This window comes from Phascolarctos cinereus, unplaced genomic scaffold (genome assembly GCF_003287225.1).
Source record: "Phascolarctos cinereus isolate Bilbo 61053 unplaced genomic scaffold, phaCin_HiC Scaffold_5;HRSCAF=322, whole genome shotgun sequence".
In the NCBI taxonomy this organism is placed as follows: domain Eukaryota; kingdom Metazoa; phylum Chordata; class Mammalia; order Diprotodontia; family Phascolarctidae; genus Phascolarctos; species Phascolarctos cinereus.
The window spans coordinates 266907028-266930703 of record NW_027555958.1 but is presented as its reverse complement, the minus strand read 5'-3'; the positions used below and the strand labels follow the sequence as shown (position 1 = coordinate 266930703).

Genomic DNA, 23676 nt, shown 5'->3' with positions numbered 1-23676 from the left:
TAGAACCAGAGGGCAAAATAGAAATTGAAAGAATCCACTGATCTCCTCCTGAAAGAGATCCCCAAAGGAAAACTCCTAGGAATATTGTAGCCAAATTCCAGAGTTCCAGTCAAGGAGAAAATAACAAGCTGCCAGAAAGAAACAATTCAAGTTGTGGAAACACAATCAGGATAACACAAGATTTAGCAGCTTCTACATTAAAGGACCCAGGGCATGGAATATAATATTCTGGAGGGCAAAGGAGATAGGATTACAACCAAGAATCACCTACCCAGCAAAACTGAGTATAATCCTTCAGGGGAAAAAATGGTTATTCAGTGAAATAGAGGACTTTCAAGCATTCTTGATGAAAAGACCAGAGCTGAATAGAAAATTTGACTTTCAAATACAAGACTCAAGTGGAACATGAAGAGGTAAACAGGAAAGAGAAATCATAAGAGACTTATTAAGATTGAACTGTTTACATTCCTGCATGGAAAGATGATATTTATAACTCATGAGACCTTTGTCAGTATTAGGGTAGTTGGAGAAAAAATTATATGTATAGATAGATAGATAGATAGATAGATAGATAGATAGATAGATAGATAGATAGAGCACAGGGTGAGTTGAAGATTAAGGGGTCATATCTGGAGAATAAAATTAAGGGATGAGAGAGGATTATACTAGGAGAAGAAGAAAGGGAGAGGTAGAATGGGGTAAATTATCTCAAAAAAAACAGACAAGGAAAGGCTCTTACAGTGGAGGGGAAATGGGGGAAGGTGAGAGGGAATGAGTGAATCTTATTCTCATAGGATTTGGCTTACAGAGGGAATAACATACACATTCAATTGGGTATGGAAATCTGTCTTACCCTACAGGAAAATAGGGGGAGAAGGGGACAAGAGAGCAGGGGATGATAGAGAGAGGGCAGATTGGGAAAGGGGTAATCAGAAGCAAATACTTCTGAGGAGTGACAGGGTCAAAAGAAAACAGAATAAATGGGAGGACAGAATAGGATTAAGGGAAATAGAGTTAGTTTTTCACAACATGTTTACTATGGAAGTGTTTTGCATAGCTGCACATGTATAACCTATATTGAGTTGCTTGCCTTTTCAATGAGGGTGGGTGGGGAGGGAGGAAGGGAGAAATTTGGAACCCAAAGTTTTAAAAACATGTGTTTAAAAAAATGTTTTCACATGTAACTGGGAAATAAGAAATACAGGAAATGGGATTTAGAAGTCTATCCTGCCCTACAGGAAAATAGAAGGGGAAGGGATAAGAAAAGGGGGGTAGAGATGGAAGAGAGGGCAGACTAGGGGAAGGGATATTCAGAATGCATGCCATCTTGGGGTCAGGGGAGGGGCGAGATGGGGTGAAAATTTGGAACTCAAAATCTTGTGGAAGTAAATGTTGAAAACTAAAAATAAATAAATTCATATTTAAAAAAAAAGAATTGAGGAATGGGTTATATAGGTTCAGCCAGAACAAGCTAAGGAATGGAAACATAATATAGTAGGTTTCATCACTGCTATTCTCAGCAGAGACAGAAGCAGTGTTGCCCTCCTATCTCCTTTAAGCCCTGCCCAGAAACCAAATGATCAGGAATTGGAATTGAAATATGCACTATCATTCCTTTCTTCTAAAACATCTGTGAATTCCTCCCTAAACTGTTGTTATAGTTTTCCTTATAAGATCCAGTCACACCATGTGAAACATTGACCTTGTATCCAGGGGTGCTAGGTGAGCCTTAATCTACTAAGCATCCTTACAGCCTGTCAGCTTGATACCAACTGACTCTAGAAGAAAGCACATTCTTCTAATGGCTTCAATGCTTTATTTGGAATGGACCATGTGACATAGTCAGCAGCCTAGCATCTATGAAATTAAACCACAGTGGAATAAGGTCAAGTTGATGATTTTTCTGCCGATTTCCCTCCTGGTTGAAGCAGAGATGTTGCTACAGCAACATTTCAGCAGGATTCAGTGACACTGACTTGGCCAAAATAAGCAGGTGCAAAATATAAAAAGTGATATATACAATTTGTTTCTCTGCATAACAAAAATAATAGTAACCATTAGTCTCTGAGACTAGAGGTAGAGGAAGTTCCTCATGAGGAATTTTTAATATTGATGAAATCACAAGTCTTACAAAATAAATTGATCAGTTACATTTTGTATATCAGTCTAAGTTTTGCAAAACGCTTTAGATACATTATCTGATTTATCTAACAACACTGTGAAGTAGGTGCTGATTAATACTGGCACTATTATTACCACTTACAGATGAGGAGACTGAGGCTCAGATAGATACAACTTGCCCAGGAGTTGACCAGATGTATATTGTGTATTTCTGGCGTACTAAAGTCCTAATCTCAGAAGTGATATACTGCTAAGATCCCCCATTTTATCCCCTTGTCTTAAGTTGAAAAGATGTCTATGCTTTGGGAACTGACATTTATGAAGAGGAAGAGTGGGATGGATGAAATCAAAGAATTTCATAGTTAAGAGACCCTAGAGACATCTTGTCCAACTCATATCAAAAGAAGACAATCCTCTTTTCTTGAAGACCATTAAGAAAGACAAACCCATTAGCTACCATGGCAGTCCATTCCACTTTTGGATAGCTATAGTTGCTGACATCAAACCAAAATCTTCCTCTCTGGAACTTCTACCCATTGCAGATTGACTATCATGATTAAGTCACGACTAGTTGATTGAGATATTGGCTGAGTGCGGTGGAAAAGATACTAAACAATTTGAAAATAAGACCTTGCTTTCAAAGAGTTAATAATCTAGTTGTGGAGCCTGAATGTAGATCCACAAAGTCATTCAGTCAATGTTACACATCTACTACGTGCCAAGCACTGTGCTAAAATGCTGGTGATACAAAAAAAGGCAGTTTCTACAGTTCTTGCTTACAGTCTAATTCAGGAGACAACGTGGAAACAATTATGTAAAACAAGATACAGACAGGATACAATGGAGGTTATTAGCAGCGGGGTAGCACTATAGCATTGAGCCAGGTTAGTTAGGAAAAGCTTCTAGTAGAAGGTAGGATTTTAGCTAAGACTTCATGGAAGCCAGAGAAGCCAAGACGAAGAAGGAAAATAGTTTAGGCATGGTGGATAGCCAGTGAAAATGCCCCCGGCTGGAGATGAAGTGATTCGTTTGAGAAATAGCAAGGAGGCCAGTGTCACCACACTGTAGAGTATGTGGTGGGCTGCAGGGTGAAAGAAGACTGGAAAGGTAGTTCCTGAGATGGGAAGTAGTCCGGGAGGACACTGGCGTAGAAATCACGTGCTCTGCGGCAAGTAGCAGGAAGGGGCGGGGGGAGAATAGGGGAAGGAGGAGGAGGCGGAGGAAACTCCTGTGACAAACACTGAAGACGGAAGCGTGTGCGGACTCGAGCTGCCCTCCGGTACGTGAGAGGCTCCGCCTCTTAAAGGAAAACCTACCCTCGAAGTTGGCCGAGGAACGCTTGCAGGGCACGGCGCCTTTAAGGCCTGCCGCTGACACGTGTTTGAAGCGCCGGCGGAGCCCCGGATGGTGCGTGTGAGGGCCCGAGAGCTAGTGGAGCGCGCCGCGCCGCTCCTGACGGACTGACAGACTCCCTTCTCCTGAAGCCCCCTGGGTAGGTTGGGGGCGCGGGGAGTTGGGGGTAGAACGAGGGCGACAGTGGGCGGCAGCGACGGAGGACAGTTGGGGGGCCGCAGCGGCGGGATGGGTCGCTGGTGTGCTGTGGTGCGGGGCCGTGGCCGCTGTCTCTTGCCTCCGGAGGTTGGGGCCAGGGGTCGGGTCGGTGTAGCCTCAGTCACTGCTGTGAGGGTGGGGGGCAGCGGTGGAGGGAGAGGGTTGTCTTGGCTACGGGGCCTGGGCCCTCGCTTCTTCCCCAGGCCGGGGGAGCGGGCGCTGGTGCCAAGTCTGAGGTGGGCGCCGAGGATGCTGAGCTTGGTCCCGGTGAGGGCTGACGGGGGTGGGGGAGGAAGGGTGGAACAGGCCGCCCTCGCAGGTGTTCGGGTACGTGGCGCACACGCACCCACGGGGCTCCAGGAATCAGCGTGTGCTGGGGTGCGTACGGGTCTCGGGCAGAGTCTACGTCAGGGGACAGTGACGACGGTCTGAGTCCCGTGTCCTTCCCTCCCCCGACCCCTCAGGCCCTGTGCATGCGGGTAGGATGCTCGGATGGGCCGAATGCCCGCGTACTCCCGTGATGGGGGAGGGGAATGTCTTCTTCGTTCCTGACTTGGGGTTCTGTAAAAGACTGTATCTTCTGTAGGAGAACCTGGTGGGGTGCCATTGCTGTCTCTCAGTGAGCCTTCTGGAGCCTGTGTTTCTGGCAGGTCAGATGCCTGAGTTCTTAATGCTCACCTTCTTTCTCGGTCTGCAGGCCTGCTTTCTAGACTTGGGGTTTTGCTGCAAGGTTTGCTTTTAGTGCTGTTTTCTAGGGACCCAGGTCTGAAACTTCTCTCCTTGCCCAGATTCTCTTCGTCCTCCAATCAAGACAAGTCCTAAAATCGATTCTGGGGATGTAGGGTGGTAGAGAGCTCACCTTCCTTGGAGTCTGAGAGAGACAGCAAAAAGAAAAACCTATTTTTTGGTGCTTAGCAAGATCCATGCCTATAGAAACAACACTTTGGGGAGCAATGGCCAGGGTTTTTGTTTGTTTTGTTTCTGGGAGGTGACTTTGACCAATTAAAGGGAATAAAGTTGTCAGTTTAATGTGCTTTTGTGGGGCGCTCTGGAAATGTGAGAGGAAATAATGCCTTTCTTTTAAAAACTGAGGTATTTTTGAGGAAGGGAGGGAATAAGTGTTAAGTGCCTGCTGTGTGCTAGGTGCTTTTACAAATATCTCATTTGATTTAAGAAAATTATTTTCTCTGGGAAAGTAACCTTTCTCTCATAAAACATTTGTTTCTGATGTCTTTCCAAGTACATATTGCTTATAAGGGGCAGTATTCAGCTATTTTTAGGATGAAGTACGTTTCTTCTACTTGCCAGAGTTGCTTCCTAGGGCAGTGTCAGGTAGCAGACCAATATAAAATTAAGATCCAAGCAGCTTTTTGGTGGATATGGGAATGTCTTCAAGGAAGGAGGGGTCTTGATTCGCCCTCTTCCCTGCAATGACAGGCCCTCTCTTGAAAAGTAGCAGAGTTTCTGATCTCTTAGCAAGCCCTGAATAGGGTTTGTGCTGTTTCCATATTGTTAATCCTCCCCTTGACTGCACATAGCAGGTGGGAGCATTTGACACATGACAGTTGGAAAGACCAAGAGGTGTCAGCCTTGTGCATGTAGTGCACTTCTCTGTATACCCTGGAGAGTAATATGTAGGCTTGAAAAGAGAATTGTTTGTGTATTTAAATGGTGGATATTTTGAGTATACTATGTGAAGCAATTTACCATTGGTTACTCAGGATCACTGAGTTTTTCTCTTTGAAATTTTATGCTTTAGTGATAAAGTGACACCCAGTATAGGATAATAGGATAACTTTATTTAAAACAGAACTCTTAAATGTATGGGACATTTTCATAAGTTTTAATGTGTAAAATTAAAGTGTGTGATTTTTTTAAACAGTCCTGTTTTGGCTTCAGAGGGTGGTCATTTGTTGCTTAGTTCCTAAAGCTTCTGCTATAATTTGTGAAATAAATATTGATGTTGGATAATTATCTCAATTAAGGCTCTCAAATCCTATGTTTGGAAAGGAAAAAAAATCTAGTCCTTTATCCTCATGGTAATGGGTTATGTGGATTTATTTACTTATTTTTGTCTAAACTCAACTGACTCACCTCCCTGAATTGTATGGCTCAAATGAAATAATATAAAATGTTTTACAAATTTTAAAGCAACCACAGTAAATGTCAGCAGATAGTATCCTTTGATATTCCTTGTATTTTCCAGGTACTCATTAATTGAAAGAACAAATTTGTTAATGGATCCGTTAACTCTTAGTCTTTTCAAGTGAAATTGATGGAAGATATGAGATTCTAGCTAATGACCTTGCCATTACTTTTATTATCTTTTCATTTGAGGCAGCCTTCTTGAACAAAGGTTGAGATGACCATGGCAAGAATTCGTATTCAGTCCTCATTGTGCTCACATTTCATCCTCTTCCACAGTTACTCTCCAGATTGCCCCTTAGCTTTCATATACATAGCGAATGATCAGTACTTTTGTGGTCCAAAATGGAAATTACTGCTAGAAGGGCAATGGAAGTTTGTTTAATAATTTTCTTCATACTCGGGATTCTGATGATTGATAATGTTCTGTTCACCTGGCAGTTTTGCTGACTTAAAAGGAAAAGAAAGAGGAGCTTCCTAATTCAAGGTAGAGGACAACATTTGGCTTGCTGGAGTAGTCCTCTTTCTCCATAACCTGATCAGATGCTGCTGCAGCAGCTGGTCTAAATCCTCACATCCCAGGTGAGCCTGCAAAGGTTTCTGCACATTTTGTTATCACTTCAATTTTTTTGTATATGAACCTGCACTATTGAGTGCTTTTGAAGACTTTCCCCTAGAACAGGTATCTTGTTTTTAGCACATTTCAGAAAAATCAGACTTAATAAGTTTTAAATATGTGTGTGTATATATATATTTTTATACACATGCATACATATTACACACACATATACACACAGATATCATGTCTATATAGGGTGTTCCAAAAGTTATAGTGTGGTTTTAAGCTGCTAAAACTCCACATTCGTTTAAGACAGTGTGGGAAAGGAAATCTATATAAAAATAGATCATCCATATTGCTATATGCTTGACCTTCGGGCGGCCTTGAAATGGAGGGTGTTTAGTTGATGTTTATAATACCAAGCTAGATTCCTGGGTTCGAAGGAATTTCCTAGTGTAGATTTTCCCCATTAATTTTTTTCTTTTCTTTTTATTTTTAGGCAGTTGGGGTTAAGTGACATGCCCAGAGTCACACAGCTAGTAAGTGTCAAGTGTTTGGTCTGAGGCCGGATTTGAACTCAGGTCCTCCTGACTTCAAGGCCAGTGCTCTATCTACTGTGCCACCTAGCTGCCCCTCATTAAATTTTTCTAAGTGTAATTCAAGGAGTTCTTGAATCCCACCTAGTATGGTCTAGCATAAGAGCATAAGTGACAAAGGTAGTTGATAGTTGATAAATTCAGTTGTTCCCTTGATCAGGGTAAAGAAAAGAGAAAGAGGAGAAAAAAAATACTACTATTAGTGTAACATCTTTAGAGTTTATTTGGTCATGGATATCTGAATTTATTTTATAAGTTACTATTTGACAAGGAGATTTTTGGATAGATTTGTTTAAATGTTGCCATTTTGTTGTTATACCCTAGTTGCCAGTCCCATTGAACCTCCTTCCTTACTCCCACTCTTTTTTTGGTGGGATAGTGACAAATAACTTTATAAATAGACTTGTACCATTCTGTTTCAAATTGACCAGTTTCTGCCCAGGGATCACTGATTTTCTTTTGTTCCCCACAGTTTAGTTTACATTTCTGAAAATGTTGCAAGATTTGTAGAATGTTTATTTTGAAATCTGTTTTCATTGGGTTATTTTTCTTCTCTACCTTTATTGAGGCTTCTAATTAGTTTGTTACTGTGGTTTGCATTTCTTTGTGAGGATGATAATTGATGATCCTAGGTAGCTTATTCAAGTAGTTCCTTAGTGATCCATAATGATCATTGAGAAGAGTTTAAGGGAAATGACCGTCTTATTATCCAGCATTTTTTTTATTACTTTATCTCTACTCTTTTACTTTCAGTGATGCACCATGCCAATTGTTGATAAGCTAAAGGAAGCTCTAAAACCTGGCCGAAAGGATTCAACAGATGATGGCGATCTGGGGAAGCTCTTGGCTTCATCTGCCAAAAAGGTCCTCCTACAGAAGATAGAATTTGAGCCTGCAAGCAAGAGCTTCTCTTATCAGTTGGAATCCTTAAAGAGCAAATATGTGCTGTTGAACCCCAAAACAGAGGCTGCCAGTCGACACAAGAGTTGTGATGAGGCACAGATCAGGAGACAGGGTAAGTAGTATATTTGGGAGCAGAGTATAGGTCAGAGAATGATGGATTTGAATAAGGTCTCTCTATCCCTGTAAAGGAGAAATAATTACATAGTATTTGCCAAAAGGGAAGATGAAGGGATAGAAATTTAGGTTTCTCAGAACTTCTACACTTGTAAGGTAGGTAGCTTTTTTGTCAGTTTCTTTCTTTCTTTTTTTTTTTTTGGTAGTCTGGATAAGATGCATCACTTCAGAGGCATCATTTCAGAGGATTTTCTGGTGACTCTGTATATGTATATCAATCATTTCCTCTCCTTACCTTTGTTTTTTCAGGTAGTGATCATGGGTTTGAAAGCTATAGTGATGGTGTTCCAGCCCCACAGAAAGTTCTCTTTCCTATGGATCGGCTATCTTTGAAGTGGGAACGAATTTACCGAGTTGGAGCAGGTCTCCATAACCTAGGCAACACCTGCTTCTTGAACTCAACCATACAGTGTTTGACCTACACACCCCCTCTAGCCAACTACTTGCTGTCTAAAGAACACAGTCGGAACTGTGAGTATAATTTTGTGGTATAAAAATGACTTTTTCTGAATTTGATAATGTAGCTACATTGAGGTCATAGATCTGTGATTATGTGTTGATGTTTTCCAATATGGCAGTGATGCATCTGGCCAGAATCAGTATTTAGATTAACTAGAATTTATCCTTGAACATAAGTACTTTTATTTTGTGAAATCCAGAAAATATTTAGTAAAGCAAATTAAATTCCATTATCTTTTTGTTTATACTTTCTTTGCACAAACTGTTACTTATTCTACATGAAAATAACTGTTCATCTGAAAATCAGTCAGTGGCATTAGGAAGATGATTAGCAGATTAACTCATAATGTTTTACAGTAAATTGAGGGGTTTTTTTTCACCTAGAGTTTAGTAATTGAGAAAAGGAGTTAGGCTTTTTTTTTTAAGTTGACCTCTTTAATTTAGGTGCTCTGTTTATAGGATTTTGAGAAACTGGTCTAAGTAGGTTAAAAGTGCTAAAGGCCAATTTTGAAATCTTTGTTGTAGAGCTTATGTTCTGTGTCTTATGTCCAGAGTTAGTTGAAAGGATGAATAGACTGCTGTGTTGCATTTGGACCTTTAAGACCTCAGTAGCCCTGTACTTGCTCGTAGTAATGAGTTTACTGAGAAGTATCCGGCAAGATAACTTCATGAAGTTCTCTTAGTGTGAATAGTAATCACTAAGTCCTGATCTATTATAATCAAGTAAAGTGAAATTAAGAGATAGAGAACAAATATTTTTTATCGGCTAATACTTTTTTTTTTGAAGTTTTTTATTTTGAGTTCCAAATTCTCTCCCTCTAGCCCCTCCCCCACCCTTTGAGAAAGCAAGTAATATGGTACCCATTATACATGTCAAGTCATCCAAAACATATTTCTTTATTAGCCGTGTTGCCAAAAAAAGGCAGGAAAAATAAAGAAGGTGAAAAACAATATGCTTCAACCTGCACTTTGAGTTCATTAGTATCTGTGGAGGTAGACAGCATTTTTCATCATGAGTTTTTTGGAATTGTCTTGGATCACTGTGTTGATCAGAATAGCTAAGTCTTTCACAGTTGATCATCCTTACAATATTGCTGTTCCTGTGTACAATGTTCTTTTGATTCTGCTTACTTTATTTGAAACCATCCACCTCGTCATTTCTTTTAGAACAGTAGTATTCCATCACAATAACACAACTTTTTCAGCCATTCTCCAGTTGATGAGAATCCTGTCAGTTTGCAGTTCTTTGCCACCAAGAAAAGAGCTGCTGTAAATATTTATGTACATGTAGATCCTTTTCCTTTGCTTTTTTTGGGATACAGAACTAATAGCAATATTTCTGGATCAGAATGCAGGGTTTAATAGTCCTTTCAAATTGTTGTCCACAATGGTTGGACCAGTTCACAACTCTACCAGTAGTGCATTAGTGTACCTATTTTTTCACATCCCTTCCAAGCAGAGAGCAGATATTTTTCTGAGCTTAATTTTTAAAATGACTAGAACCTGATACAAACAATAATCTTTTAAAAAAAAATGCTACAGTGTAAGAATACTAGAATCAAGGTTTTCATTAGCCCTAATGTCTGTTTAGCACAAAATGGGCTTCTTTCTGTAGTGATCATTGATTCTAACCTTATAGTTGTCTTACTTCTCAGTATTCTCTTTGAGATTCCAGTTGCTAGCTACCTCAATCTTTTGTCATTTGTCATAAGACCATCATAGATTCTGTTGGAGACTAGTTAGCAATCTCTTTGTCTCTTTCATGTCTGCAGGTCACCAAGGAGGTTTTTGTATGTTATGTGTTATGCAGAATCACATGATCCAGGCCTTTGCCAACAGTGGCAATGCTATCAAGCCAGTCTCCTTTATCCGAGACCTGAAAAGTAAGAATTGAGTAATATGAACAAATATTTATTTAGATCTAATTGCCTAGAACTATGCTGGATACTGTGGGGAATGTGTAAGATCTATAAGAAATAGGAACTATCCTCAGGATATCTTATTGGGGAAACAAGACTTGTCCATATCAAACAATTAGAAAACAACCACATATAAAGCACTAAATTTTGTGACAGGCAATAAATCACAAAGGTTGCAGAGATGGAAGGGGCTATTAGAGCTTAGAGTCTTTGGGGAAGACTTAATAAGTCATGTAATATTTGAACTAGAAAGTTTCTGAGAGATCACCTGTCTAGCTTCTTTACAGATGAGGAAACTGAGACCTAGAGGGGTAAAATTACTTCCTCAGGGTCATAGAGCTAGTTAAGTAGCAGGGCTATATGTAGAACTAAGATATCCTGATTTCTCTCTAGTCTAGGGTTCTTTCTATTATACCATGCTGCCTTCTCTTTCAGTAGGGAGATAGCATAAATAAAGGCATGGAGCATGCCTATAGGTGTAAACCCACTTCCCAGTCATTAGATATGGCCATTTATCATTGCTACATACTGATTTACCCTCCATCTCTGCCATAAGCAGTGGACAGGTTGGTTTTTGGAAAAAAATACAATGCCATAGGAAAATTGCTTTTTTTGCTTTGTACTGACTCTTCTGAAGATTAAGTAAGTCAGTAGACTAAATGTTCTTAGTTCCTGTTTAGCTTTGTGGAGTATCTGCTTTTCTCTGAAGTATTAAGAATTAGCCCCTATTGAAGCTTTGTTCTTTGAGTATTTAAGTAATGTTGAGGAAAACAGGGAATAGAATGGTTGTTTGAAAGGTAAAATTTCAACCTTTTACCCACTTGGCTGAATTTCTTTCTTTCCCATTCTCTCCCTCCTTAGAAATAGCTCGGCACTTCCGATTTGGAAACCAGGAAGATGCACATGAGTTTCTTCGGTATATTATTGATGCTATGCAAAAGGCCTGCTTGAATGGCTATACAAAGTATGTACTTACTTTCTTCACCTTCTGGTTGAGAATTTGGAAGCTGATTTCGCTCTGCCTCAGCCACAAATAGAAATGGTTACATGCTGGATTTTACCATCACCCAGAAATGTTCCATTTCTTGAATTAAAATCTCTGACATTCTTCTGTCCAACCATAACTTCCCATCATTCCAAATCTCCTTAGGCCTCACCCTTCTTTTTTTTTAAATTTTATTAATTTATTTTGATTTATCAGCAATCACTTCCATATGCTTTTGAGTTGAAAATTTTTCTCCCCCTTCCTCCCCCCCACCCTCCCCAAGACGGCAGACAATCTGACTTAGGCTTTATATTTACATTCCCGTTAAACATATTTTCACATTAGTGAAGTTGTAAGTAAAAATTAAAACCAATAGGAGGAACCATCAGAAAGATGAAACAAAACTCAACAGAAGGTAAAAATAAGTGATAGCGATTCGACTCCCATAGTTCTTTCTTTGGATGTGGACAGCATTTTCCATCCCGAGGCCTCTGGAGATGTCTTAGATCCTCGTAATGCTGAGAAGGGTTCAGTTTAACAATATTAGTCATGGCATAACGTGGCTGTTATTGTGTACAAAATCCTCTTGGTTCTGCTCATTTCACTCAGCATCAGACCATATAAGTCTTTCCAGGTTTTTCTGAAGTCAGCCTGTTTATCATTTCTTATAGCACAATAGTATTCCATTACATTCATATGCCACAACTTGTTCAACCATTCCCCAATTGATGGGCATCCTCTCAATTTCCAATTCTTTGCCACCACAAAAAGAGCTGCTATGAATATTTTTGTACATGTAGGTCCTTTTCCCATTTGTTTGATCTCTTTTGGATATAGCCCTAGAAGCGCTATTGCTGGATCAAAGGATATGCATGTTTTTGTAGCCCTTTGGGTATAGTTCCAAATTGTTCTCCAAAATGGCTGGATCATTTCACAACTCCACCAACAATGTATTAGTGTTCCAGATTTTGCCACATCTTCTCCAACATTTTTGTCATGTTGGCCAATCTGATAGGTGTGATGTGGTACCTCACAGTTGTTTTGATTTGCATTTCTCTAATCAGTAATGATTTAGAGAATTTTTTCATATGACTATAGATGGCTTTAATTTCTTCGTCTGAGAACTGTCTGTTCATATCCTTTGACCATTTATCAATTGGGGAATGGCTTGTGTTCTTATAAATTTGTCTTAATTCTCTATATATTTTAGAAATGAAGGCCTCACCCTTCTTAAACAAGTTATTCTCCCCTACTCCATCACCCCCTCTTTAGTCCTCTATTGCTTTCCTCTTCCCCACAGTTCTTTCTTAAGCCATTACCCTTAGTTTGACTCCACTTGGCCTCTCTAATCTTAACCCTATAGTTAGCTAATAGTTAGCCAATTTAACTCCACACTGTTCTCTACTTTCCTATCCCTTGTTCTCTTATCCTATTGCTGCTTATCCTTTGCTAAACCTAGCTCTAGGTTTAGCTCTAGACTACCCATCACTGAACTCCTTAGCTCCTACTTACGTGTTGCTGCATGGAACTGGAGGAAGTTGCACAATTGTGTTGACTAGGTATTTATAAAATTTATAAAATCATGTTCAACTTCAACGGGGTCCTCCCTGCAGCAAGGTATTCATATTACTTCTTTAATTGATCTTCTATCTTACTTCCCGCAAAATCTTTTCTAAACCTGTCTTCAGACCTCCCACACATCTCCCTTCCCCTACTATCTCAGATGAGGAACTAGCCTCTTACTTTGTTGAGAAAATGGAGCCTATTCAAGAAGAGCTTCTTTTTTCTTTCTCTTCAACTCAAAACTCATTGACATCATCTTTTCCTATTCTCTCCTTTCCTCCAGTTTTTAGCAGTATGGCGACCCTTCTCATTACCGATGTTAGCCCCTCTCTATATGCCCTGGATCCTATCCCCTCACATCTTTTTTTTTCCCTCAAAAAGCTTACACTTTATTTTTAATTAATTAATTTGGGGGAAGGGGTATTCAGAAAGCATGCTATCTTGGGGTGAGGGGAAGGGAGAGATGGGGAGAAAAACAAGAGAATCCTGTCCCAGCATCAGCAGAAAGATCCCTGCAATCCCCTTCTGGTCAGCCACTTGATTCTCTCCACTGTCTGTGGGCCAAAAGCTCTGGAAGCAGCTGCTGCCACTATGGCCACCACCCCCGGGCTGCACTAGGGCCAGGATTGTGCCACGCTCCTCTCTCACCCCAGGTCTGACAGACTTTTCTCACTGACCTAAGTACTCTTTGGCTTTTGAGGGTTGAGAAGTCTGGAAACTGTCATAGCTGCTAGTGATTCAGTCCCCTGAAGCCTGCTCTGGGTTTGCTAGGTCCCCATCTTTGCTGGCATGGCCCACGTTGAACTGCACTCCTCTCCCAGTCAGGCACAACAGATCTTTCCCATCAACCATCCAGGTTGTCTTGGGCTGGAGATTTGTTTCACTCTGTCTTTTTGTGGGTTGTTTTGCCTTAGAATTTGTTTGGAGTCATTTTTTACAAGTATTTGGAGGGGGTTGGAGGTGAGCTGAAGCAAGTCACTCCTTTTATTTGGCCAGCTTAGCCCCACCCCCATCCCCTCACATCTTCACCAGCAGATTGTAACTTTAGCCATCAATTTCTCCCTATCTACTTGTTCTTTCTAAATTGCCTTCATATATACTCAAGTCTTCCTCATCCTTTAAAAAAATTTTTCACCAGAACCCCCCCTCCCCACTATTTCTTCTGTCTTTCTTAGCTGAATTCCTAGAAAATGTGGTCTATACTCAAATGTGACCATTTCCTCTACTCTGAATCTCAGCCCTTTGCAATCTGGTCCCCAGCCATATTGCTTAACTGAATTTGCTCTTCCAGAGTTACTAGTGCTCTCTTAATTGTTAATTCTAATGGCCTTTATTCAGATATTCAGTACTATTATTCAGAATTGTTGACCACACTGTTCTCTTGGATAAACTTTTCTCTCTAGGTTTTTTGATATTACTAGTGTCATCTACTTATCTTGGTCTCCTTCTCCCTAACTCTGTGTGTTTCTCAAATTTCTGTCCTAGGCCCACTATTCTTTTCAACATTCTCTTGGTGACCTCATCAGCTTTCATAGGTTTAACTATTATCTCTATGCAGATGACTTCTTGATCTATTTATCTTGCTCTAGTTTCTCCTCCACTGAGAACTTCAGTCTCACATTACCAGTTGCCTACTGGACATTTCAAGCAGGATGTCCCAAAGATAATCTTAAATTTAACGTGCCCAAAAATGAACTCATTATTTTCCCCCCTAAACCCAACTTTCTTCCAAACTTCTCTTTTTCTGCAAAAGCACCACCGTCTTCCAACATTCTAGATTCATAATTTTGGTGTTATCCTCAGCTTCTTTCTCCAGATATCAGTTGCAAAATCCAGGCATTTGCTATGTCTTCACCATTTCTCATTCAGCCCCTTTTCTCTACTCACACAACTACCTTTGTTCAGGCCCTGGTCTATTGCAGTAGTTACAATAGCCTACTGATTGGTCTTCCTGCCTGAAGTTTCTCTGAACTTTGATTCTTCATCCTCAGAGTTCCAAAGTCATTTTCCTTACAGATCTAACTACATCACTTTCCTCTTAGTAAACTATGAGGGCTTTCTTTTGCTTCCAGAATCAAATATAACCTCCTGTATTTGGCTTTTAAAGCTTTTAACAACCTAGTGCCAGCTCGTCTTTCCAGGCTCCTTATACTTCACTCCCCATCTTGTACTCTGTGATCTAGTCATATTTCCTTACACATGACACGCCAGCTCCTGACTTTGTGACTTTGTATCAACTGTTCCCCATGCCTGGGGTACATGGCCTTCCTCTCTCCTGCCTCATGGTGTTTTTCTTTTCCTTTGGTTACAGATACAGCCTAAGTACCACTACCTACATGAAATCTTTTTTTTGTTTTGGTTTGGTTTTGTGTGTGTTTTTTTTAGGCAGTTGGGGATTAAGTGACTTGCCCAGGGTCACACAGCTAGTAAGTGTTAAGTGTTTGGTCTGAGGCTGGATTTCATGAAATCTTTCTTGATCCCCTTAACTGCTAGTGCCTTCTCCCTGAAACTACCTTGTATTTAACTACTCTTTAATTTATTTGTATTTAATTCTTTTTATATTTATTCTGTACATACACATTTATATATACACTTGTCTTCCCCATTAGAATGTAAGCTTCTTGGGAATAGGGATGATTTCATTTACCATATTTGTGTACTCAGAGCTGGGCACAGTGTCTGGTGCGTTGTAGTAGGTGTTTAGCAAGTAGGTGCTTGTTGATTGATTACTTTGAAGGGAACATAAATTTGTGCTATTTAGAAAGGTATTTTTGCAGTCAGTACCTTTATTACTATATAGACTTCGGTTGTTTTATATTTCTCAGACTGTTTGAAGCCTGAATCCAAAGGATCTGTAACATGCTCCAAAGAAAGACAGGTCTATAGCCTCTGCTGGGGCAACAGTTGTTCAGGACTCACTTTATAGAGCTGAAAAATTAGGAATGTTATTCATGGAATTTCCAAGATGAAGGAAATTTATCTCTGTAGCCTGATTCAGAAAGTTTTAGCATACAATACTATTTTGAAATCTAGATTTGTTTGTCAGTTATTTTTCCTACCTTGTTTGCCTCTTGCCAGTGATTCACTGTTTTGAGCCTTTTAAAATTCTGTTTTGTAGTAAGGCTCTTGAGTTCCTACCAGACTTGTCATGGGGGGAAAACTATAAAGGGGCTTATGAAAAAGAACTTCATATCTACAGAAAATTGGGATTGAAAGTCTGACATCTAAATGATACAACTTTGTTCTTTGACCCTTTTCCTTTTTTGTTTAAATACTCTTAGATTTGGCAGTATAAAATGAATAATTATGAATTCTATGCCAGGGTCATCTGTGCAAGGCAGGAAAAATCCTGTTTAAAAGTATAGTTTTGGGGGTATTTAGCTATTTTTAATAAATTAGCCATCTTTTCTAAGGTGAGTTTAGAGAGGGAGTAAGTTAAGAAAAGGCCTTCAGAGTATCCTACCCTAAAGTAATAATAGCCATGTACATTGTGTTCAATCAGTCAGTCAGTTGATAGACATTTATTAAGCATCTGTTATGTGTCAGGCACTGTGCTAAGCACTGTAAATAAATATAAAAATATGAATAAAGAAAGACAGTCTTTGCCCTCAAGGAGATTACAATCTAATGGGGAGACAACAAACAAAAGGAAGCTGGAAAACTCCTGTGTTCATAGGAAAGAGAGAATAAGTATGGTATAGTGGATAGAGATTTGGCCCTTGAGGCAGAAAGACCTGGAGTCAATTCCTACCTCTCATATGTATTGGTTTGGTGATTCTGGGCAAGTCACTTAACCTCTCAGTGCCCTGGGCAATTCTTGTTTTTAAGGCTGCACTGTTTTTGCTGATCTGCACTGATAGAGTTTTCCTCCCTGGGAGGTCTCTGTACTGGAAAAAAAAATCACAAGTCCAGTTGAAAAGCTCCTAAGTACCTTAAATATTTGTGGCAATAAAATCTAATTGCTATTTATGAAGGTAATCTGAGCGATGGCTCATTGAAGTGTGGGAAAATGCTGGTTATCATGGGAAACAAATTAGCATTGTTCACTTCTACATGAAAGGCAACGTCTTGGGAGTTAGAGTATTTTGCCTTAGTGAAGTAAGGTGACCTGGTTTGTCATACACTCTCCCCCCTTGTCATGAGAACATTTTAAGGGACTTAAGACAATCTACCCACAATGCAAATTCTAGCTATTTTGTAGGAGTTGGGTGTTATCCAGTTATATATTGATCTTGGAAGTCTCCTATCAGTGGGTCATATCATATGCTGTTTTGTAGATTGGATCGCCAGACGCAGGCAACTACTCTGGTCCATCAGATTTTTGGAGGGTACCTCAGATCTCGTGGTGAGTAGAGACTTTTTATTCCTATTTTTCTTTGCTAGAGGTTGTAGTAGTAACCAAAGGAATCCAAAAAATCCTTACTATTTCTTATCATTTCTTAAAACAATATAAATCATAAAACTTTAGCTGGAAGACAGTGGACCTCCAGGATATCTTGTTTATCATCAGTACAGAAAAGCTATTGGTTATTGGAGAAAAAGATTCCATTACCCTGCTAAGGCACTCAGTTGCTCTGGGGTGCTTTTGGTTGGTTCTCTATCTTTTTGTCCTTGAATGATGTAAGTTCCAAATGAGATCTTTTACCACTGTAATGACACTTACAAAGCTGTTTTTATCATAATCTCTTGTTAACATTGTCATAGAGTTTTGAAAGATAAATGAAACTTGAAGCAAAGTAAGCTTTAGGAAAAATGAGAAAGAATCTACAGCAGTTATAATTAGCTACATTGCTGCTTGACTAATTGCTCTCTGTTTTATTACAGTTAAGTGTTCAGTATGTAAGAGCGTCTCTGATACCTATGACCCCTATTTGGATGTTGCACTGGAGATCAGGGTACAAAATTATAATATTGTGACTTACATGGCTGGGTTGGGAAAGTGGGGATTTTAGCTTTTTTAAAAGAGCTAGATGGGAAGTGAGAAATGTGTTGCTTTGGTGGGAAGGTTTCTTGACAGCTTTTCACAAAAATTTGGGGGATATTGTAAGTTTTCCTTTTTATAAAGACATTCTTTGCTGTATTACAACTTTTGTGTTGTGGTAGAGAAGCTGTTATCTAGTTTTCAATAGGATAATCTATAATTTAGAGGAAACCTGAAACCTTTAAGAGGAAAAATAGTTGACAGTAGTCTTGACAATCCTGTTAACTGACTCAAGAATGTGTGTGTGTGTGTGTGTGTGTGTGTGTGTGTGTGTGTGTGTGTAAAATCATTTTTAAAGTTCTGTGACAAGTGGAATCTGAAATGACTGAGGAAACAAAGATTTGATCTTCCCAGTGTATAAATTTATTAAGCAATGCATGCAAATTGCATAACAAATTGGGACTAGGCCTTCTTCAACTTGGCACTGGACCCCAAATACAGGGGGAGACAGATTTTTTAATTGATTAAAAACAACAAAATAATTAATTAATTTTAAAAAATTAGGATAAAAAATTAGGTAATTTGATTTCTTATTGGAAGAAAGATTAAGGACTTTTCAAGTAGGGAGGGAGAGAGCAAACAAGTGCATTTCCTAAATCAGAAAAAGTGGCATCCCACTTCTTCCCAAGTGATAGTATTCAATCAGAGGAACATGGAAACAGCAACTGACCAATACAGAGCCAGGGTTTTTTTGTTTGTTTTTTTGTTTTTTGCCTAGACAGTGGGGTTAAGTGATTTGTCCAGGGTCACACAGCTAGTAAGTGTTATGTGTCTGAGGCTGGATTTGAACTCAGGTTTTCCTGACTCCGGGGACAGTGCTCTATCCCCTGCGTCACCTAGCTGTTCCAACAGAGCCAGTTTTAAGATGAGACATATGGGTTGCTTGAGATGTGAGAAAACTTGCATTAATCTTTGGATCTGACTGGGTTTGTGGTCAGCATAACCTTGGTTAAGCATGTCCTTAGTTAAGTATCTCTAAGCAGTAGATAGAGGTGGTCCAGCTTCCCAGCCATGCAGGTCTAGATTCAAACAATGCAATAAAAGTTCTCCCATAATTTAATAAAGTTTTCTCATGAGACAGAAATTGGGCTAGATCCATAATTGAATAGAAAGGGAACTGAGCTAGATCCAGAATTGAACCACAAGATGGAGTCAGTGCAATTCACAGTATTCCCACAATTCCCTCAGTTCACAGAACAGGTAACATTATTGATCTGCTGTCTCTCCTGATGCTTGCCATTTGACCTTATTAGACAGGAATTTCAAGACTCAGATTTTCATATAATATAACATGAATGTTTAACTTAAACTTTAAAAAGTTTTAATTTTGGTATTTCTTGTGTATATATATCTATATCTATATCTATCTATATATATAAGCTCTTTCTTCTACTGTCTTTTCTTGCCACTTGTCTTTTACAGCAAGCTGCAAATATTGTACGTGCCCTGGAGCTGTTTGTAAAACCAGATGTCTTGAGTGGAGAGAATGCTTACATGTGTGCTAAGTAAATCAGCTTTTAGTTCTTTCTCTGGGGTATTTTTAGAGTTTGTCGTGTCTCCTGGATATTTCTTAATGCTGTAATATTCTTTTCATTCTACTTGCCAAGATGGTTTTCCTCACCAAAATCATTTTCTTATTATCCTGTGAAGTATATTTACTATCCTTTTCTCCCTCCTTCTTGTTGAATATGTAGATAATTACTTTACAAATTTCATATGGATGGGAAAGTAGTCATATAGACTAGTAGTAATTGATGTTATTTTGGTTATCTTTTTTCAGTATCAAAAAGACCAAACATTTTTTCTGTACCTTTGGTATTTCCCCCAAGTTCTCATGCCTTTTGAATTAGTCCCCCAATTTATAGTCTTAGAGAACTGCCAAGAAGACTAAGAGGTTAAGTGACTTGCTCAGAGCTTGCTGGCGTCGAGACTTGCTCTCTCTCCATTATGTCAGGCTGCAGGGAAGGGAGTGGGTAGAGGGAGGGTGGTAAGGATTTCACCTTTCAATCCAAAGGTTAAGGGGAGTGGGAGTTTACCAGCTTTAGATTGTTAAGGGAGGTAGAAGGAGAGGGAATAATCAATTAATTTAGGGTACTAAGATAACTGGGCATGATGTCTGATAGAGAGGTGAAGGAGAAAAGTAGGTAGTTAATAGAGATTCCTATCCCCTGGGCTTAATTTTTGGCTTCTTGACCTCTGGGCTGCATTCACACTCAGTGGAAGGATGAGCTCTTCTCTAGGAGGGCCTATAGTGCCCTAAGACCTCTAGGATCAAATATAAACTCCATTGTTTGGTATTTAAACCTATTTATAACCTGGGCCCCTTCCTACTTTCCAGTCTAATATATGCATCTTACTTCCCTACACATTCTATGGTCCATTTATGCTGGCCTGCTTGTAGTTCCTCAAACGGCACTCCATCTGCCATCTCTGTCTCTCATTCCTGGAATGCTTTGCCCCCTCACTTCTGCCTTTTTATTTTCCCTGATTGCTTTCAAAAGTCAGCTCAAATCCCTCCTTTTGCAGGAGGCTTCTCCCAGTCTCCCCCTACTGTCACCCTTCCTCTTCTGCTGCTGGTCCCACCATTCCCTTCATCTCCCCTAGGAAATAGTGACTTCCCATTTCAGATATGTACCTAGTTATTTGCATATTTTCTCCCTCATCAGATTATATTTCCATTGAGAGCAAGGACTATATTTTTTCCCTTCTTTGTATCCCCCAGCATAGCACCTTTTATACCTAGTAAGTGCTTACTAAATGCTTGTTGACTGACTAACTCTATATGGTAGGGTAGATCATGGTAGCTATGGTGTGCCGGCCATTATCTCTCTTTTCTCAAGGAGTTCAGTATCAAGTCCACTATTTTGTTTTCCTCCTTAATGCCTGCATTTATATGAAAGGACTTCAGCATTTATGTTGATGTTCCCTTAAATTCTCTGGACTAATTCCTCAATCTTCTCAGGTTATTTTGTTAAACTGTCCCCTGTTTCTAAACATAATCTGTCATTCCATCTTTCCCCAAACCTTACCCCTCCTAAACTCAGGACCCCTCTGAGCCCTTTACTCCTTACTACTTTCTGAGGCCACTACTCCTACTATGATTTTGCTTTCCCTTTCAAATCTCTGCTCTGTAGTTAACCAGTTGGACTTCAGAGTATCCTCTACTAAAATCCTTTGCTCACTTTGCCCCTTGTCATACCCCAACCCTATATCATTCTGCTCCCACTCCTGGACTCTTGTCTGAAGCTGGAAGAAGTCATATACCTGCACTAATAAATACTCATTTATATTAATCAACTTCATGTATATTAACTGAGGCCTCACTGCAACAGGGCAATTTTTATATTCCTATGCAATTTGATTCTCTAGCTCATGCCCATTCTAAACTTTTCATTAAGCTTCTCTCATTGAACCAAGCTCCTCCCAACCCCCATCTCACTTTCTTGAATAAAGACCTAATCCCTAATTATTTGTCCATAGCTCTTTTGTTTCCTTCTCTTTATCTACAATTCTTTTACTATCACCCATCTTTTCTTCTTCTCTCTAGTGGTCTTGCCAAGATCATCCTATCTACGTGTGCTGTTGCTTCCATCCCATCCTGTCTTCTCTAGTAGATTGCCTCCCCAGTCATTACTTCTCTCTGTCTACTGATTACTTCCCTACTGCCTTGAAGCAAACTCAAGTCACCCCCATAGTGAGGGCGGTGGGGGAGGGAATAGGAGGAAAGAAGGGGGAGATTGGGAACAGGAGCACACCAGGACCCTTTAGATTCTACTAGTTTAATCTTCATCTCCTTGACCAGTTTATGTATTTGATGTTATTAACCATCCTTCCATTCTGGATGTGTTCTAGGTGACTTCATCAGTTTCCATGGGTTTAATTATCCCTATATACATATGACTCACAGATTATATATTAAGCCCCATTTTCTCCTCTTTGCTTCAGTAATGCTGCAGCTGCTTATTGGACATTTCAAACGAAATGTTACATCTCAATCTTAACATGTCCAGAACTAAGCTGATCCACCCAGATTCACCCTTCTTCCAAACTTCCTTACTCTATCATTCTTCCAGTTTTCCAGATTCATAACTTTGGAGTTGTCCTCTACTTTTCATTCTAACTCATTCCTTATACCCCATCAATGACCAAATCTCACTTTTTCTACCTCTGTCACATCGTATATCCAACTCTCTTTCTAGTCATACAACTACCACCTCCATTCAGACATTCATTATCTCTTGCCAAGGCATTTGCAGTAGTATCCTAATTTGTTTCCTTGCCTTAAGTCTTTTCTCCACTTCAGTCCATCTTCTGCACTGCTGCTGAAGTATTTTTCCTTAAGCATAACACCAGATGTTGTCACTTTCTTATTTAGTAAACTTAAATGGAATAGGTGGTATAGTGGATAGAGTGCCTTGCCTGGAGTCAGGAACACTCATCTTCCTGAGTTCAAATCTAGATTCAGATACTTAATTAGCTGTGTTACTGCAAGTCACTTAATCCTGTTTTCCTCGTTTTCCTCATCTGTAAAATGAGTTTAAGAAGGAAATGGCAAACCACTCCAGTATCTTTGCCAAGAAAACGTCAAATGGGATCACAGAGTTAGACATGACTGAAAAATGACTGAACAACAAACTTAAATGACTCCCTGTTGCCCCTAGCCAAAAATGTAAACCGCTCTGTCTTTTAAAGCCCTTTACAACCTGGCCCCAACCTATCTTTCCTGCCTCGTTACATATTGTATATTACTTGCCTTCCCATAGTCTTGCCAAACTCACTTTAATTCTTTGGTAGCAAGGTAGGGGACTGTAGATGCAAAATGTTGCATATATGCCATCAGATGTTGGTTGGCTTTGCTTAACTTTTTCTTTGTTATTAAGAACAAAGTGGGGCTGGGGGGAGTAGCTATATATCAGGAAATGACAGTGATACATAAACAGCATCAATAAAACTTGCTGAGTATGGTGGGTAAGGATTTTATTTTAACTCCATGGATTGTGCTATGTTTAATAAATAACCTCCAATTCCTTATGTGATGATTAAACTGTCGAAAAGCAAGGGATGGCTTTGTGGTGATTTGCCCTTTGTTAGGCAAACATTTTATATCCTTTTTACTTGTGTATCACTCCCAAATCACTTAGATGAGAGAACAGTTCTTTCTAGAGTATAATCTAATAGAGTTTTTAAATCTGTTTTCCCTGTAGATGCAAGAAAAAAGTGCCAGCCAGTAAGCGCTTCACAATTCATAGGACATCCAGTGTCTTAACCCTCTCCCTGAAGCGCTTTGCAAACTTCAGTGGGGGTAAGATCACCAAGGTGAGTTTCCTATCAAGAATTATTGGATTAAATACTAGAGCTTTGGAAGCTCTATTAGGTACCGACCATCTGTCTCTCCATTTGAAAAGCAGATACTCATGACAGATATTATGATTTTAGACATATATGCAGTAAAATTACTTTTATATAACTTTAAGTACCTGGTTGGGTAGCTAGCTGGCACAATGGAGAGAGTGCTGGGCCTGAGTCAGGAAGACTCATCTTCCTGAGCTCAAATTTGGCCTCAGATATTTACTAGCTGTGTGACTTTAGGCAAGTCACTTAACCCTGTTTACCTCAGTTTCCTCATCTGTAAAATGAGTTTAAGAAGGAAATGGCAAACCACTCCAGTACCTTTGCCAAGAAAACCCCAAATGGAGAGTTGGCCATGACTTAACAGCAAC

At 39.6% G+C, this 23676-nt stretch overlaps 1 protein-coding gene across 4 annotated transcripts in view; it reads left to right on the top strand.

Annotated features, from left to right (window-relative positions):
- The first annotated feature begins 3523 nt into the window (after window positions 1-3523).
- USP36 (ubiquitin specific peptidase 36) overlaps window positions 3524-23676 on the top strand; it is a 40393-nt gene continuing 20240 nt past the window's right edge. For 3 of the 4 annotated variants that reach the window (XM_020965940.1, XM_020965936.1, XM_078155830.1), the window contains exons 1-10: window positions 3524-3613; window positions 6259-6399; window positions 7726-7987; window positions 8299-8520; window positions 10281-10391; window positions 11289-11391; window positions 17253-17320; window positions 17800-17870; window positions 19379-19461; window positions 23161-23272. In XM_020965940.1, the coding sequence (XP_020821599.1) occupies window positions 7735-7987; window positions 8299-8520; window positions 10281-10391; window positions 11289-11391; window positions 17253-17320; window positions 17800-17870; window positions 19379-19461; window positions 23161-23272 (1023 nt within the window). In that variant the 5' untranslated portion in view covers window positions 3524-3613; window positions 6259-6399; window positions 7726-7734. Of the gene's footprint in view, window positions 3614-6258; window positions 6400-6875; window positions 6916-7725; window positions 7988-8298; window positions 8521-10280; window positions 10392-11288; window positions 11392-17252; window positions 17321-17799; window positions 17871-19378; window positions 19462-23160; window positions 23273-23676 lie in introns of all 4 variants that reach the window. The other variant, XM_020965937.1, reaches the window with a different exon arrangement.